At 34.8% G+C, this 16,992-nt stretch overlaps 2 protein-coding genes across 5 annotated transcripts; both read left to right on the forward strand.

Annotated features, from left to right (window-relative positions):
• Positions 1-1,065: 1,065 nt before the first annotated feature.
• LOC110859113 lies at positions 1,066-4,136 on the forward strand. 2 transcript variants are annotated; one of them, XM_035859258.1, is made up of 3 exons: positions 1,066-1,163; positions 1,656-1,716; positions 2,728-4,136. In XM_035859258.1, exon 3 carries the CDS (start codon positions 2,728-2,730, stop codon positions 3,844-3,846), a length of 1,119 nt encoding a protein of 372 aa, XP_035715151.1. In that variant the 5' UTR covers positions 1,066-1,163; positions 1,656-1,716; the 3' UTR covers positions 3,847-4,136. The 2 variants fall into 2 exon arrangements, with proteins under 2 accessions (XP_035715151.1, XP_035715152.1); XM_035859259.1 differs by having other exon boundaries at positions 1,068-1,163; positions 1,663-1,716.
• Positions 4,137-4,486: 350 nt separating this feature from the next.
• Positions 4,487-12,224, forward strand: LOC110859126. 3 transcript variants are annotated; one of them, XM_035859223.1, is made up of 8 exons: positions 4,489-4,991; positions 5,056-5,278; positions 5,506-5,562; positions 6,000-6,134; positions 8,783-9,143; positions 9,915-10,232; positions 11,041-11,232; positions 11,852-12,224. In XM_035859223.1, the coding sequence occupies exons 2-8, from the start codon at positions 5,113-5,115 to the stop codon at positions 12,132-12,134; spliced, it is 1,512 nt and encodes a 503-aa protein (XP_035715116.1). In that variant the 5' UTR covers positions 4,489-4,991; positions 5,056-5,112; the 3' UTR covers positions 12,135-12,224. The 3 variants fall into 3 exon arrangements, with proteins under 3 accessions (XP_021963691.1, XP_035715116.1, XP_035715117.1); XM_035859224.1 differs by lacking the exon at positions 4,489-4,991 and having other exon boundaries at positions 5,137-5,278; positions 5,367-5,562; XM_022107999.2 differs by lacking the exon at positions 9,915-10,232 and having other exon boundaries at positions 4,487-5,278.
• The last annotated feature ends 4,768 nt before the right edge of the window (positions 12,225-16,992 follow it).

Here is a 16,992-nt window from a genome sequence, read left to right on the forward strand (position 1 = left end):
GTTACATGTCTGGTGCATTTTCTTCCGGCATCGAAATTGTCAAAATTTTTTTTTCTGTCGCATTTTACAAGAACGCACACATGTCTGTCCCATCCAAGCCTGTATAAATAAATACGCAAATTAAGGAAATGGAGGATTCCGAAAAACTGGTAAAAGTGGAATGAGCAAAAAATATTAAAACCACTCACACCGCATTCCCTTGCCTTTTCCTTGATAGTTGAAGCAGCCTACTCACATCACAGTTTACATGGTTAAAGCGGAAGCGATACAAGTATGGTTGGAATTTTTAGTAATATGGAGCCAAGTAAGATTTCCGAATCATAAATCTGGACTAATCGACAAGGCTTTGACGCCATTATTAGACGCAACCAGGGTTTCATGAAATCTGTTCGAAAGTTGTTTTCTAACATTTTAGGCCTTTTAAGATGGCCTTATAGATTTACCAAGATGTCTGTCCGTCCGTCCGTCCGTCTGTGCATCCGTCTGTGCGCAGGATAACTCTCGTTAAACACAAGCAATCGACTTGAAATTTTGCACACTTATTAATCTTCGGGTCAAAAGTAAGGATGAGTTCGGAGATGGGCATGATCGGCCAAGTGGTTGACCGGTGGGGGTCATTTCCACCCAAATGTGTTGCCATTAACTACCAAGATGGTATTAATGCTATCTTAAAAGGCCCCACAAAGTTACTTGGAGTAGGTCTCTGGTATCATTTCAATAAAACCACGGGCACATTCACGGTTCTGCTTACATATTATGTATATAATTATACGAATTTATTCTGACATATTTAAATACGGGTCAGCTTTTCGTGGTGGAGAATACACATGCACGTAACTAATTATACAATGTACAAGAATCTTATTGAGTAACAGAAATTATTTACAAAACAAAAATTATTAGTTCAAATTTATTTCCAAATAGATTTAATCCCTTTGATTTAATCCCTTTGATTGATTATCTTAAATTTAAAATTAAATTAAATTCAGGCATTCTCTGACGAAGCACTGTCAAACAAATAGATGGTACAATGACACCGGACCAAAATAAATTTATGTAGCCATCCAGGACTCGGATTTGGTTCAGTGCGTTCTCAAGTCTAGACTTTGCAGGTGCTGGAAATATTCAGTTGGAAAGCAAGAAAAATATCTGGAATTATTTCCGTAAGTGCAAAACCATAGAAATTTTTAATGCTTTAACCTCTTAACGACGAAGTACATACATTTGTGTAGTTATTTTATTTTCCGTTCACGGCGAAGTACACACATTTGTGTAGTATTATATTTTTCCGTTCATGACGAAATACACAAATGTGTGTACTGCAGAAATTTCCTTGACACCAAAATTTCTTTAAAAAAAGAATATTTCTTCGGTATTTTCTGGAAAACTCGATGATGAAAGTGGATTTTTTTCGATATTTTTCACCCAAAATTTTGGAATTTTCCCTATACCGACCAATGTTAAAAGTGTGCTTTTCGTGTTTTTCGTCAAAAACTCGAGTTTTGCAAAGTGGTAGGAAATTTTAATTGCTATCAGGTATAATTATTTTTTTTTAAATCGTACTAAAGGGAAATTTTATTTAAAAATTGGAAGTCCGAAAGAGGTTAATGAATTTTTATCATACAAATGTTCACTTCATAAACCTTCTAATTAAGTTGACAGGAATCGTACAGAGATTTCTGCGGAGTTTTCAAGAATTAATTTCCAGGATTTACGGTGAGTTCTCTTAATTTATCTGAGTTTAAATCTAATAAATAATATACGCAGAATTCAGAAATTAATGCACTCATGAATTAGGGTAAATATGCTAGGGAACGTAGCTCTGATCTTCGTAAATTCAACCAAGTTTGACCAAAGTGAAAGCATTTTTATGTGAATCGGGGTCTTCACGTCAATATGATGGCATTGTACCCTGCACTGCAAAATACAACCTACATTTTTCATAGTCTACAAAATCTAGCAAAATATTGAATCGTGAATCATCAATCTTTTCGTGAATCGTGTGGAAATGTATACATGTGCATTTCCACACATGATGAAAATATAAAACAAAAACCATTAAGTGCATAAAATCACTGCCTTTTCTTAGACACGTGGACTTACAAAATTACAGGGAAAGTTTTTAGGTGATAAAAAAAATCAAAACTGGATTTACGCTAATGTACATATTTCCATACATACATACATCCGTATCCACGAACATTTGGATACCTCAATTATTAAAGAATTTAAATAATATTCGTCCCATTTACATTCATTAACATTTTTAACCATTAAAAATCTAAATGATCAGGGTCGCTCAAAAAATTATGATTAACTTAAAACCTCTCCCACATCTTGTATATGTATTCAGATCATACATGTTCACATTCATTCATTTTATGATGAATGAATATTTAATGAATATTTTATTCTGATTGTTGAATAAATGAATATTGAGTGAATATCTATTCAATTCGTGTGAATGAATAATGAATGAATATTTTTTCATCATTCATTTTTAAATCAATGCTTAATACATAGGGAAAGTTAAGAAATTCATCTAATACTGTGAATTTTGAATAACATGAATAATGAAGGAATGAATGAATAATGAATAAATGTTGAATAATTAATGAATATTTTTTTTACAAATTATGAATGTTGAATAAGGAATAAATATTTTTTTCAAGGCTTTGAATGAGCGAACTTTGAATGAATAAATATTTTTTAACATGTATGATTCAGATGTCTGGCGCAAAGGTCGAATTCCTCTTCAGGTGCGTGAACCACAAGGCGTTTGGGCCCAAATCGGTCAGCTCCTACTTCACCAGGATTGACTGCCCCCTCGAACAAGATCCAATCTGCCCTGCAACTTTATCTCGGCTGGTGGACGCTCTCCTCCTCTGGTGTCGCGACTACTTTCCCGATGTCCAACAAAATCCACATTATTACAAGGAGACAGCCCTCGCCTCAATATACTACATCTGTTATGGTAACCCCTTGTGTAGCGTGACCTCTCCGGAGATGGACATCGCCATCAAGTTTGCCATGTGGCTCTGGCTCTTTGACGATGCGATGGAAGACCTTACCCGCAAAAACATCGACCCCTCAGTCTTTAAGGAGGAAACGGATCGTATCGGGAAAATCACGCAGGGGTGTTTCGACCCTCAACGAGCCGCTCCTCCCCCACAATGTCCCGCCCAGACCACCCCACCCCCACCGAGTAAGGACGATGTGCAAACCTTATTCTGGAATTTTGGCAACTCTCTCTACGCCTGGCATCAACTGGCTGGTCGAGCCATTATGGAATACTCGCGTAAAATGAGACGTTTTAACGTCTGCATGGCCACCTATATGCAAGCCCTGCAGTGGATGAATATTTGCCATATTGACGGCAGATATTCGGAAACGACTTTTAAAGCTTTTAGAAAGCCAAACTCTTATTTTTGCGGGATTGCGGAACTGTTAGCGGTACTAAATAATGTCGACCTTGGCGGCAACGGGGTTGAGGATGGGATGATTTTCAACCGCGTGGTCGACTCTTTAACAAGCATAGGGGCCTTCACGAATGACGTGCTCGGTCTGAAGAAAGACTTCAAGCCGGAGGCGCACGATAACCTCGTGGTTTTTAAGGTTATCGAAAAAAATAAAAAACTCGAAACTGCCGTGAACCAGGTGTGCCATCTCATTTCGGAAGAGGTGGCCGACTACGGGCAACTTAAGAGGGTGCTCCTCCATCAAACGGGGGAAAATGAAGGGGTAGAAAAATATTTGCAGGTTTGGGAGGCCTTGCTGCACGGGCATCTTCGCCTGTACGCGGAATGTACGAGGTACCGGTGTTGTGGGGAGGTTACCATTAATTAGGGATTAATTGTATGAAATTTCGAAACCCGATTTTTTTTAATTACGGAAAGGGTGGGCAAGAAACTATTTAATTTAATATTTAGTTTGGAAATCCGAAATTTTTTCTGTCCAGCCCAAGTTTGTGAAGTTACTGTGAAGCTACTTCTAAATTAATTGTCTTGAAAAAAATCACAAATTCCAAAATATATTTGAAATTTTTGATAATGGTAAAAAATCGGTTCAAAACACTCTAAATTTCACTAAATTACCGCGTAGTCCCTTCGTACTCGCACCAACGAAAGATGATAGCCTTTTCAAAAAATGCAACCTACTGGTCAGGAAATTGGACAGTAGTACATGAGTTTGAACTACATGGAAATTAATGTTACCATTTTACAATTAAGGTGACTAACTTACAATGGAGACGCAAACCATGTTCAGCCCAGATTATTTTTTGACCATGTTAGTTTGAAAGAGCAAGTCTTTAGAAACAACATTTGGTCCGGCACTTGCGCAGATGCGCAAAATTCAGCACGTTATGGGCGCCGGAAGTTCGCAAAAACGCACGATTTTTCGGGCAATGCCCAGCGCGAGCTCAACTTCGTGCGTTTTTGCGAACTTGCGGCGCCCATAACGTGCTGAAATTTGCGCATCTGCCCAAGTGCCGAACCAAATTTTGTTTGTATAGACTTGCTCTTTCAAACTAATAAGGTCAAAAAATTATCTGGGCTGAACATGGGTTGCGCCTCCATTGTTAGAAGCATGGTGACTCGATGGGGCAAAAGACGGCGAAAAAATTATTCCACTTGTTAAAGTGTAACAATGTTTGTTACCTGTTATGCAAAGCTCGGTAAAAATTTACAAAACAAGCAGAGCAAATTGTGTGAATGAGTGCAATCCTATCATCAAAAATTCAATAGCTATTAATTTTATGTTCTTAACGATATTTGTACAAGTCAGGATGTGTGTTATTTATTAAAAGTGTAATACATACATATGCATTTTTGGCTCAATTTGAGTATTAATAAACATATGAGTTTGATGTGAGTATTTCATGTTGCGTTTGAAGGAAATGAATTTGAAATGTAAAAATTAATCGGATAGCTGAATTTTAAATCTGTCAATTTTTTAGGTGGTAATCGATCCCTTAAACTCGTGGCACCTCGGTAAAATTGGAACTTTGTACTGGATCATAATAAAAACTGTGGTCACTTTTATTTAAATTGACAGATTGAAAAATTATAATCATCGAAAATATACTAAAAACGGCCATTTTTGAATGTATGCATGTATTCCAATTTATGGTTTGAGGAAATCTGTAATAATCAGTGCACGACTCGAAAAGTCGAACCCGCGCCGAAACCACAGAAATTGAACTCCCGGGTTCGAACTCGGATTGGAGTGAAGCCGAACCAGGAAACCGGGTTCGAACCCAAACCCGTGCCAAGTTCTGGTAATAACTATTCGCAAATTTCATCCGAAGGACGTTTTATGTATAATCTACATAAATATATGACAATGCCTTGTTTGTCTTAAATTAGCATAATCCAGCAATAAAATAAAATTTGGTGACGAGGCAAACGACAAATTGAGGGAGATGGACCGATTACCTTTTGTTAACGGGCTTAAATAATAAATTATCAAAGTTGCAGTATTTATTTCCTCCTTTATTTTTTACAGACGCCCGATTCTCCAGCCCCCGCGCCAGTCTCAACGCCCGTGCCAACAGGAAGCGTGGTAAGTGACTTCCCACTAAAAATCTCCGAAAAAAGACCCATCGACAAACTTGAAATGGAGGTCTCCAAACATCTGCTTTGCAGATTTTGACCAAACTAGTGTCAAATTTAATTAGTATGAAATTTGCAAACCACACGATTTCTCAATGTGCACGTTTTGGGGAGATATTTGTATCCGAAGAGGAGAAAACCTGTCGTAAAGGTGACAAATTTTACACTTGCCGAAACATCGCGTTTCCGCCAAACATGTCCGTTGGAAGATTATGTCGTTGCCTAATTTCATATTAATTAAATTTCCGATTGACAGTGATCGATTGACACTGATCTGATCAAATTTTATTAGCATACGCTGGGACACCTCAATTTTCGAATTAGAATATTTTAAACGAAACAATTAGAATATTATTTAGAATATTTGACGAAACTTATGCATTTCAGCGCTCTCATGCTCGCCGTACTCGGATTCCTTCGACATCAACTCCATGATCCGGTTTTCGCCTTGCTTGGTGTCCTTAGTCAATGGGTCCAGAGGGTCTTCGGCCGCCAGCGGGTCGTATGGTCATCTCTCCGCCGGTAAATATAATCCATTCACATTCATGCATTTCTAACTTTCTATTATGTTTTATTGTCTGCTTGATCCCATAATTTATTATTTCGGGACATTGCCACAAGTTCCATAATCTTGTCCGGAGAAGAAAAGAGTCGGAAAATTGGACGCTGCTCCTGTTTCCGTGTGAATGTCTTCCTCCCATTCTTTTCAAAGCGAGTCTTAATTTTCTCCCCGTCCGCAATGGACGCGTATGCAAATGGAGGGAGGAAGAGATTAGGTGATGGATGTGATGACGGCTAATTTTCCGTCGTTGTTAGTCCACGGTTTCATCAAAGGATTAAAAAGTCATCGGTCCCTCTTTACAAATTAACACGGTCCGATGATGAGACAAGTATTCATTCTCGGATTAAAAACTTCGAAATGACCGTGAATCCATTATTTGGAAGGAGTACGGACAGTTACATCTGCATATTCGCTCCACATACATACGTTCATAAAGAAGTAGCCTGCAGTAGCGGACATTATTGTATGAACATGCCAGTGTTTCGTTAGTGTATAGTGCATAAAAGTGCATTACATAAATGCACAAAATAAATAAAAAGCCATAAAATTGAATGAAACGCTATTAATACAGGGAATTTCGTAGTTTCCAGAAATTATAAATTTTCCTACTATCTCAAAGATAATATCCGGTTATCTAACCTTCTAAACTGATTGGGAACCTTATAAAAACACTATTTTCTTAATTTCTTAATTACTCAAATATTTAGAAAAATTTACAATATTAAAATATTAGGTGTTTACAAAATGTTGACTTTTAAGTGTACCGACCACTTATAAGTCGTTTCCACTTTTAAGTGACACTGCGCGAGCATGCGCAGTAGCTAGTATTTCACTTATAAGTGATCGGAAAATAAGTCTCCTGGATTGATTTTTTCTGGAATAAGACACTTATTTCGCTTGTTTTGAGCATCAGCTGCCGTTGAAATTTCACTCACTCAAATTTGCTGCAGGGCACTTGCTGCTCAATAAATTATTTTTCAATCGAGTTTTAATCCGTATTCAAGTTATTTAAAATGGTGCATAATTGAAATTAGTTTAATTACGATAGTGCAGTGAAATATTTAAAATGGGGAGTTCAAATGAGAGTGAAGATTAAATTTTCAATCATTCCACTTCATAAATATCATGTAATTGATATATTAGGCAAGAATTGAAAGGTTGTACCTATTGTTGAAGTTTTAGGTCTTTTTAAAGCTACTATGTTTGTTTTTGCAATGATTTTGACGTTTAATGGAATTCGGTCGCCTGAATTGCATGCAACATAAAATTTAAACAAAAAGTGGAGCATTCAAATAGAACCCACTTATAATTGATTTATAGAAATGACTTATAATTTGTGGGAAAACCAAAATAAGTCGATTGTAAACTCCTAATAATTTGACGCCTTCAATTTTGCAAAATTTTAGACAATAATTTGATTCTTTAAATTTTCTGAAATTTTGCCAACTTTTTGCCCAAAATGCTGACCGATCGAGCAATTTCTGCTGTGCATTGCCTCCTCGACGTGGGGAGTGGTTTGAAACTCTTCCCCTTCGATTGGGATCCGAAAGAAAAATGTGTCAGAAGGGCCGGAAAACGGCACCGGTTTTATTTCAAAATTCATAAATTTATAAACATTGCGATGAACGTTTTTGCCGCGGTGAGACTCGTGCAAGCCTTGCACAGGGGGAAATTCCCCCTGCTTTTACGCGTACTAAACACCGTGTGGATTTTTGCGTATACGTTGACCATGATCTGTTTCGTCCAGTTTGATAGGAAGGAGGGTGAAATTTTCAATTTGTTAATTGCTTGCTCGCTTATGTGAAACGGACGTCGAAAAAAGGTGAGAATACACTCTTAGAAATGGGGTTACGATTACAACAAAAAAGTAAACGTATGTGACGCTACCACCGTGGTTATGAATTTGTCATCGAGTGGTTACAATTGTCACTGACTAATTATAAAGTTTCACCGAAGTAGTATTAAACTGTCACCAGAGCTAATAAATTTATAACTTAACCACGGCGGTAGAGTCACATACGTTTACTTTTTGGTTATAATCGTAACCCCATTTCTAAGAGTGTACTTAAGGTTCTATTGGGTAACGAGTTGATTTGGTATAGATTTTAATGTTACTTTGCCCGTATTCAATTTGTTTAAATAAAAATTCCTAAAATGGCATCAAGTTCACGAATTTTTAGAATAAATGCAACTTTTCATACGGTAATGTAAAGTTAATTTTTGATACTACCAAAATATAGATTTGAAAAACTTGCCAACTCATTTATCATTTTTTAGCAATAAATTTCCTGAAGTTAAATCTCTAATTTTTTCAAAAATTTACTTTACTTGAAAGTATGAAAAGCTGCGTTTATCCTAAATAATGACGCTTGAGAAATTTGCATAATTTCTCTCGAACTCATTTCAAACCGAAAATGTATGAATTTTTTAAGAAGCCTCCAATAATTTCTTTATACAAATTTTAATTGAAAATGTGGATGATTTTGGTTGCAAAATTGAAATATTTTTGCGAACGCTTTCTTAAGCAAAATATCTATGTAAATATAATTTTCGGTAGATCTGGATTTTCATACTTCGAAAAATTTACAACTTCATGTTATATTTCCAGTTTTGCCAGATTATTCTGCTCCTCCTCAGTTGAAGCTGCCCAATAATAACGAGCAAAGATTGACACGATTAAGTATTCAATTTGACATCTTGGAGGAAAAAGGAAAGCCGGATTTCGTCAATACGTCACAAGTCGACCATATTTTGACGAATAGCGAAATCCAAGCGTCGAGAAGTCCAAGTCGAAAAAGTGTCGACACTCCACGTTGGGATGACGTTACATTTTTCAAAACTGAAGAAGAGGACAAAATCGAGTCCGCAAATTATGACGACGTGCCAAAAAATGTGATCCCAAAAATTGAAATTAAACCTGAAGAAGAAAAGGAGTCTGAAATGGAGGAGGTCATGGAGGACGAATTAAGGTGCGATTGGATGGCGATTTTATTTGTTGTGTCATGGATTTTTAATCTCACTCTACCCCGATTAAATCTCTTTAAGTGCAAATTTCTAAAGTTTGCAGATTTTGATTAAAATTTCAGAGTTTGAAAATTTGAGTTTTCAGATAAATGCAATTTTTCAAAATTTCATGTAATGTAAATTTACTGAATTTTTGTGTAGTAAACTATACAAAATTCTGTTAGTTTTCAACGTCACAATGCAGTTTTTAAGAAAAATGTTGATTTAAATACGTGCAAAGGTACAGTTTGGTTTGTTGTGCAAGTTAAGGTCAAATCTTACTTTTTTTAAATATGATTCAAAAATCGCATGCATACTTTTTTTACTTAAGGTTACATGAGGATTTTCTGCGTCATAGATTTGAAATCTCGCTTTACCCCTCTTGAAGTGCAAAATTTCTAAAGTGACACAAATTTCATGAATTTTCAGATAAATGCAGTTTTTCATATTTTTATGTAAAGTTAACTTTTAGTACTAAAAAAAGTATTTAAGGTATTCAAGGTATTTTAAAAACCTGCTAATTCATTTGAAATTTTTTCACATTAAATTTCTCCAAAAATAAACTCCATGATCTTTTTCAAATCGATAGTTTTGAAGTACCAAAAATTAACATTACATTAAAATATGAAAAATTCCAAAATTCATGAAGTTGATGCAATTTGAGAAATTGCATGCAAAGAGATTGAATTGGGGTAGACTGAGATTAATGGGTTATAACGGCCTTATTCCACGTTAAGGTCGAATTCCGAACGTGACTCTGCCGCCGTGACGAAGTCCGTGTCACGCTACATTCTCGTCGGGATGTTGATGTTGGCGGGAAATCCGTTTGTACACATTTTACTTGTGGAGGAGAGCCCTTGCACGCCAAATTTCATCAGCTCTCTCTTCCTGCCGTGTGAAGGGTTCAAAAATCATGGCGTTTCCCTCCTTCAAAAGGCGCCCTTCATCGGGGTCGAGTATTACTTGACGACGGTTATTTTCTTCTCGTGGTCATTTAACTGGACCATAATTTATTTGGGGATGTCCTGGATCATTGCGGAACTTAGAGTTATGTCGTAAGCATACCTGTTCAAAAATTCATTTTTCATTCATACAGTTTAAATCATTCATCCTGATTTCCGACGGAAGATTTTCCTTCACATTCAGTCATTTTCCGTCAGACTCATTTCATTTCACTTCATCTGCCTTCATTCCTACTTCACCCCATGTATTAAGCATATTGAAAAAATGAAAGCAGTGAGATATCCATTCATTCACATTCACTCATCTGGAATTATTGAATCCTTCTATCATTTTCATTGAACTGAAAGAAAATTCATCTTCACTCAATATCATAATCAGTCAAATGAATGAAGTGTGCAGGTATGCTTGAAAGAATAAATGCAATGCAAAATCCCCAGAGTACTATTTGGTTTATAAAAAAAAGTCGTAAAAATCTGTATTCTCTACTAGTCAATTTATTTCAATAATTTCGTTTGACACTCAAAATCTTAGATAAGAATTGGCTGCCCAATTATTGGGCACGAATCTATCATGTTTTTAAGTATTAAAATTTTCTAGAATGTTTTGTTTTGGTGTCAAACTCTTACTTTTTAAAACGTGTATGATTTCCTTCGTAAACCTTATCCAATCGAGATTAAAATTAATGTCATCCCAATTTCTGAGTGAACATCTCCAGTTTCGGAGATATTTGCATCCGAAGAGGGAAAACAAGGAGTATTACATATTTGTTTGCGAATTTTTTTTTTTGCGACTGTATTTTGCTCAAATTGAGGTCACGAGTGTCAATTTATAGTTATATCGCTTGGATTATCGTATTTGACAAATATCGCAAATACTGTAGTTTTCGCAAACTTTTTGCAGGGAAGCTTTATCCACAAAGGTTGAATCCTCCGTGCATCAGTACCGTTCCATCGAGTGCATCGCGACCTTAATGAATGACGCATTTTTCATGTACCTTTCAACGTTTCCGAACCTTCTCTTCGCCATCGTGTCCATTCTGATGTTTAGCTTCATACGCATTTGGCACTACTCACCCAGATCCAATCTCATGTTGTAAGTCTTGGCTAAGCATTTTGATAATAATAAAAATCTCACATTTTACTATTACACAATGGAACCTTTTTTCAAGCTACAACGGAATTTTCTAACAAGTTATATCAAAAAATCGAGCCAAAAATTAGGAACCACACACATGACACTTATAATTCCGTTGAATGGCCCCTTTCAAGAAAAATATTGGTGGTCAAAGTACCCACGAGCGCCTTGGTTTTCGCTTCGTGGAGAGAAAGGGAGAGAAAGTTTGCTAAAAAATTGAACTTCATTGCAAATATTTTTTCTTCAAAGGGACCATTCAAAGGAAAGATAAGTGTCACGTGATTCCTAATTTTTGGCTTGATTTTTTGACATAACCCGCTAGAAAATCCCGGTGTAGCTGAAAAAAGGTCAGTAAAACTAACTTGTATGATTTCCGAGTCTTTGTTAATTTCTTAAACTTTGATTTTGACAACAACGCATCTAATTAAATTGCATCTTATTTTAATTTGTATATTAAACATTTTTTCGACGTTATGCTTTTACATGTTGCGACCAGATTTGTAATTCATATGAAATTTTGTATTAAGCAGTGTAGCCTGAAAAAAAGTTCCATAGTTAATTAAACTGTATTTAACAGTCCGCTGTGCGGGATCCGGTGCGCTTTCGAGGCCGTGACCCCGCTGGCCGTGGCGGGCGACGTGAACGACCAGAACAAGGAGGTCGTCGCCAAGTGGAAGCAGGGCGTCGTGGCGCGGAGGGGGTCGAACAGGGCGAAAAAGGAGGCGATCGCGTACCAAAAGTCGTTCCACGCGGTGCGCTGCACGGCCGGGTCGTTGTACACGTTCGAAAACTCCATCGTTCTCTGCTGTCTGAATAATTGTATGCAGTTGACGCTCAATTTATTCCTCACGTTTAAATAGAGAGGAGAAAGTTGCGTGAAATTTGTGTTAACAATTTTGGGCGAGTAAAAAAAATATAAAAGTAAATAAATATGTATGTATGACCTGTGACCAATTTGTTCAAAATTTGGCATGATTTATTTATACCAACAATTTTCACCCACCCCTTTCACATGTCTAAGTTTTGTACAATATGCAGCTCAGGCTCATTTTTATCCACAATTTTAAACAGTGAGAGAAGGTTACATGCAATTTGTGTGGACATATGTAATAATTTTGAGCGAGTCTGTAAAAGAATAAATAAACAAATACATAAACGTGACCTGTTTTTCACCCTATTTTTCATACTTTTCACGAATCATTTTCTAATTACTGATTATATTGTTTTACATTTTGGTATTTTTGGTTGGACAAAATTGTTTGCAAATTTTAATGTTGCGAAAAATATTGCTTTTTGTTGCAAAAAAATAAATTTTGGTTCGACACTTACCCATTATAACCCAAACGTTTAAATAGCGAGTTAAGGATTTATTAAATTTGAGCGCTTTTATGATTTTCAGTTTGGCGAAAAATGTGCATTTTTTTACTTTTAAAAAGCGAGTTAGGGATTTTTTAAATCTGAGTTTTTTTTATGATTTCTACTTTGTGAAAGGTATGTATTAAATTTTGGTGGTTTTAAGATTAAATTGAAGGTTTATTCCGTAGTTAAAATGCAATTAAAACTAAATTTTGATAACTTCTTTGTCAGCATTAAATCGAAATGGTTAGTGATTTACTCGAGCAATTAGGGTCAAATTATTAACTTAATTTTTAGTCGTGGCGAGGAAGACACGTGCGGCGAAACGAGGTGATCGTGTATCAAAAGTCGTTTAAAAATTGAGAAAATTTAACGCCATAAAACAAATTCGGATGGATTTTAATAGTTAAAATTGTAATGGATCGTCAACCTTTACAGAGGTGGCCAAAATCCTTTGCTGACCAATGTAACCTAAACAAAATGGAGTATTTTAAGCTCGGTTCTTCTTAGGTTTTGGATTTCTGGGGTTGTTACACCCAGAAAATGGCGAAAATCTACCTCGAAAAGACAACAGTCAGTCGAAAATACATATGTATTTAATAATCCGGTAAAATCACGCAGGTAAAGATTTCTCGGTAATAATATTTTACCAGGTAGTAAAAATTCGTTACCATGATGGTAAAACTTTATTACCAAGTCATTACCACACGGTACAACGTATCATTATCACTTTGGTAGTCATATACTTGTGCTTTTCGGTAACGTTTATTACCAGATTATTTACAGTGCAGGTTTTGCGAAGCAATTAACGTTTCATCGCGGTCAAAATACATTGTTATCACGAAGTTTAAACATACAGAATTTTGACGATAAAAGTTCAATTTTCTAAAAAAAACTCGTATTTTAGACTAACTTGTCAAGTCGGAGTAACTGTCACATAAAACTCAAGCTTGTAGAATAGAGTAACTCGAAATACTTCAATTTAATAAAACACATCGCGGGTAACAATATATCTAGCATACATATTTTAAACAATTGCAATTCTCGAGAATTTTTTCTGGTGTCAAAGTTAGCAAATTCTGACAATTTGATAATTTTCAGAAATGTTTTTGTTTTCTGAGGAAATTGATTTTATATCGCTATCAAAATATGTACTTCATGGATGCCGGAAAACATGGTTAGAGGAGAAATTCAACTTGTTTTTTTAAACTAATTTTAATTATGAACTTTTAGATACAATCAGTTCAATTTTCATTACGGTTGAAGGAAAAAAACTAACATGTTTTTCAACTAATTTTAATTGTTAACTTTTGATGTAATCAGTTAAATTTTCATTACTCGGACGGATCCAGGGAACAGGGACGATTAAACATTTGTCCGCCGGAACGAATCCATTTGTTGCCACTGCAAAAATAAAAGTGAAAGTTGTAAATTTTACTTTCACTCGGGGAAAAATATTTCAGTCATAGCTCGCAATGGACAATGGACCATGGACAACAAAAAAATTGGTCCATAAATGGACCATGTACAATTTACTGCGAGCTATGATTCCAGTTATCAATTAAAAAAATGAATTAAACACTTTACATAACTTAAAAATATTGAGTCTTTTAAATTCATTTTTTATATTTCAGAAATATTTTTCCCCGACTGAAAATAAACATTTACATGTTTCAGACATCATAACTGCAAACATTTTTATAACTTCCTTACTTTACAGATATTTCAGAGAAATCTACACGAGTTCATCTGAAAATATTCATTTTGGAATTTTTTATTTTGCTATTTTTATTTTGCTAATTTTATTTTCCGGCTTCGAAGAATTACATGCATGTGAGATAATTGCGTTGTGCGCAAATACTATTTAAATCAAGACGCATTACTCGATGTCTCATCGTCAAAATCAACACATTTTTAATCGTTTCACTCTTCTGGGAATTTATTTTAAAATTCTGAACAACAAATTTGCAGTCAGTGAGTTTTTTTAATGGGATGAGTTTTTTCAACCATTTTTGATGAGTTCCAATTTTTCTAAAGGCTTCTTAAACTTGAGAAATCCTCCTTCAAAAGTGTCAAAATCTGGAGTGTATATATTTAAAAAGTTGGTAACTCACTGCTCTTCAAATTTTTCGTTCACAATTTTATAATAAATCCCAAAGGCGAAAAATGATTAAAAATGTGCTGATTTTGCCGATTTTGGTGGTAGAACATCGAGTCCTGCGTTAAGTAGTAAGTGCAAATTCATTCAAATATTTTAAACTGCGCAGTGTAATATGTGTGATTCTTCAAAGCAGGAAAATAAAGGTTTCACGACAAAAAATATAAGCACATCATTTCAGATTCAGTTTGTTTGTAAATAAATTAAAGTAAAATTTCACTGAAATGTTTGTAAAGTTCGCAAGTTACGAAAGATGTATGCAGTGAGCATGTCTGAAATATGTATTTTTTTTGTTACTCAGGGAAAAATATTTTAATTCTACTGCACCGTTTTTTATTGGTTACAAATTCAGTAAGTGAGCAATTCGCGGATTAAATGGTGTAAGATTTGCAAAATTACGCAATTTAAGGAACCCTGACGTGCTGGATTTCTATTCTTTAGTTTTAATTGTAATTTTTGTTGACGAGGTAATCAAGTTCTAAATTTCAAAACTCAGAATATATTCTGATCTGAAGTATAATTCAAATTTAATCTACCCGAATTTTGCTGATTGTTGTTCAAGCAAAATGTGAATCAAAATTCAGCTGAAAAATTCCCGTAGATAAAATTTGTTAGTCAATTTTTGGAAATTTAAACCCTGTGTACGAAAATTACATCCAAAATAAAGTATTTAACCCTTTTGAAGAGTAAAATACGTAAAGCATATTCTAATTTTTAAAAGTAAATCTTTAACGTCGAAAACGAAAATTTTAAGAATAAAGAATGTCTAAAGTAGTAATTAGATACAGTTTATTGAAAAAATGGATTTAAGAAAATTGTCAAAATTTAAAAAACAAGTTTTTCAAAATCTTATAACAGATTGACAAATTGTGTACCACATTTGAGCCTCTAGTTTTTAAGAAGATGGTAATTCTTTAAGGTTGGAAAATAATACTTTATGAACATAAAGAGTATTTAAAGTAATTTTGAGATTGAAAATGAACGGTAAATTCAGAAATTCAGAAATTTCAGGAACCCAATTTAAGAAAAAAATCCTTTAAATTCCAACCAAATTAATAAATTATGTAATATCGCAGAGTCTGGTGGTGGCAGCCAACAGAGAAGCATCGAGTCCGACTGACAAGGGACACTCACGACCTGTCGTTTGAGTCCAGGGTACCCACATGTTTTTTAGAATCTACTAGGACCCCAGATGAAGGATCATTCATATTTCCGTGTAAAACTCATATTTGGCGTGGCGTGGCGCCAAACTTAAAAATTTGCATTTTCGACCAATTTCAAACCCTCATAACTTTTGCAGTTTATGTCGGATTTTCAAAATTTTATGCTTAAAATTCAAAAGTCGAAATTTTTGACAAAAAAATAAAAATAAAAAATTTTAATTTTTGAATATTTTTAGCATTTTTTCGACGAACCCCATTTCTAAGAAAATTAAAATTTGCGAAAAGTTAAAAGCGATAATTTTGGAAAAAATTTCATGGATAAGAAAGTTGAACTCCTTGTCATGATTTTTGCCAAAAATTTTGAAAATCCGTCCAGGATTTCAAAAGTTATGCGGTTTAAATAAAACATCAAATTTAATTTGGCGCCACGGCACACGCCAAATATGAGTTTTACACGGAAATATGAATGAATCCTTCATCTGGGGTCCTAGTAGATTCTAAAAAACATAGGGTACCCTGGACTCAAACGACAGGTCGTGAGTGTCCCTTGTCAGTCGGACTCGATGCTTCTCTGTTGGCTGCCACCACCAGACTCTGCAATTTACATAATTTATTAATTTTGGTTGGAATTTAAAGGATTTTTTCTTAAATTGGGTTCCTGAATTTCTGAATTTCTGAAATTTACCGTTCATTTCAATCTCAAAATTACTTTAAATACTCTTTATGTTCATAAAGTATTATTTTCCAACCTTAAAGAATTACCATCTTCTTAAAAACTAGAGGCCAATGTGGTACACAATTTGTCAATCTGTTATAAGATTTTGAAAAACTGTTTTTTTAAATTTTGACAATTTTCTAAATCCATTTTTTCAATAAACTGTATCTAATTACTACTTTAACATTCTTTATTCTTAAAATTTTCGTTTTCGACGTTAAAGATTTACTTTTAAAAATTAGAATATGCTTTACGTATTTTACTCTTCAAAAGGGTTAAATACTTTATTTTGGTGGTAATTTTCGTACACAGGGTTTAAATTTCCA

This window comes from Folsomia candida, unplaced genomic scaffold (genome assembly GCF_002217175.1).
Source record: "Folsomia candida strain VU population unplaced genomic scaffold, ASM221717v1 Fcan01_Sc024, whole genome shotgun sequence".
Classification (NCBI taxonomy): Eukaryota; Metazoa; Arthropoda; class Collembola; order Entomobryomorpha; family Isotomidae; genus Folsomia; species Folsomia candida.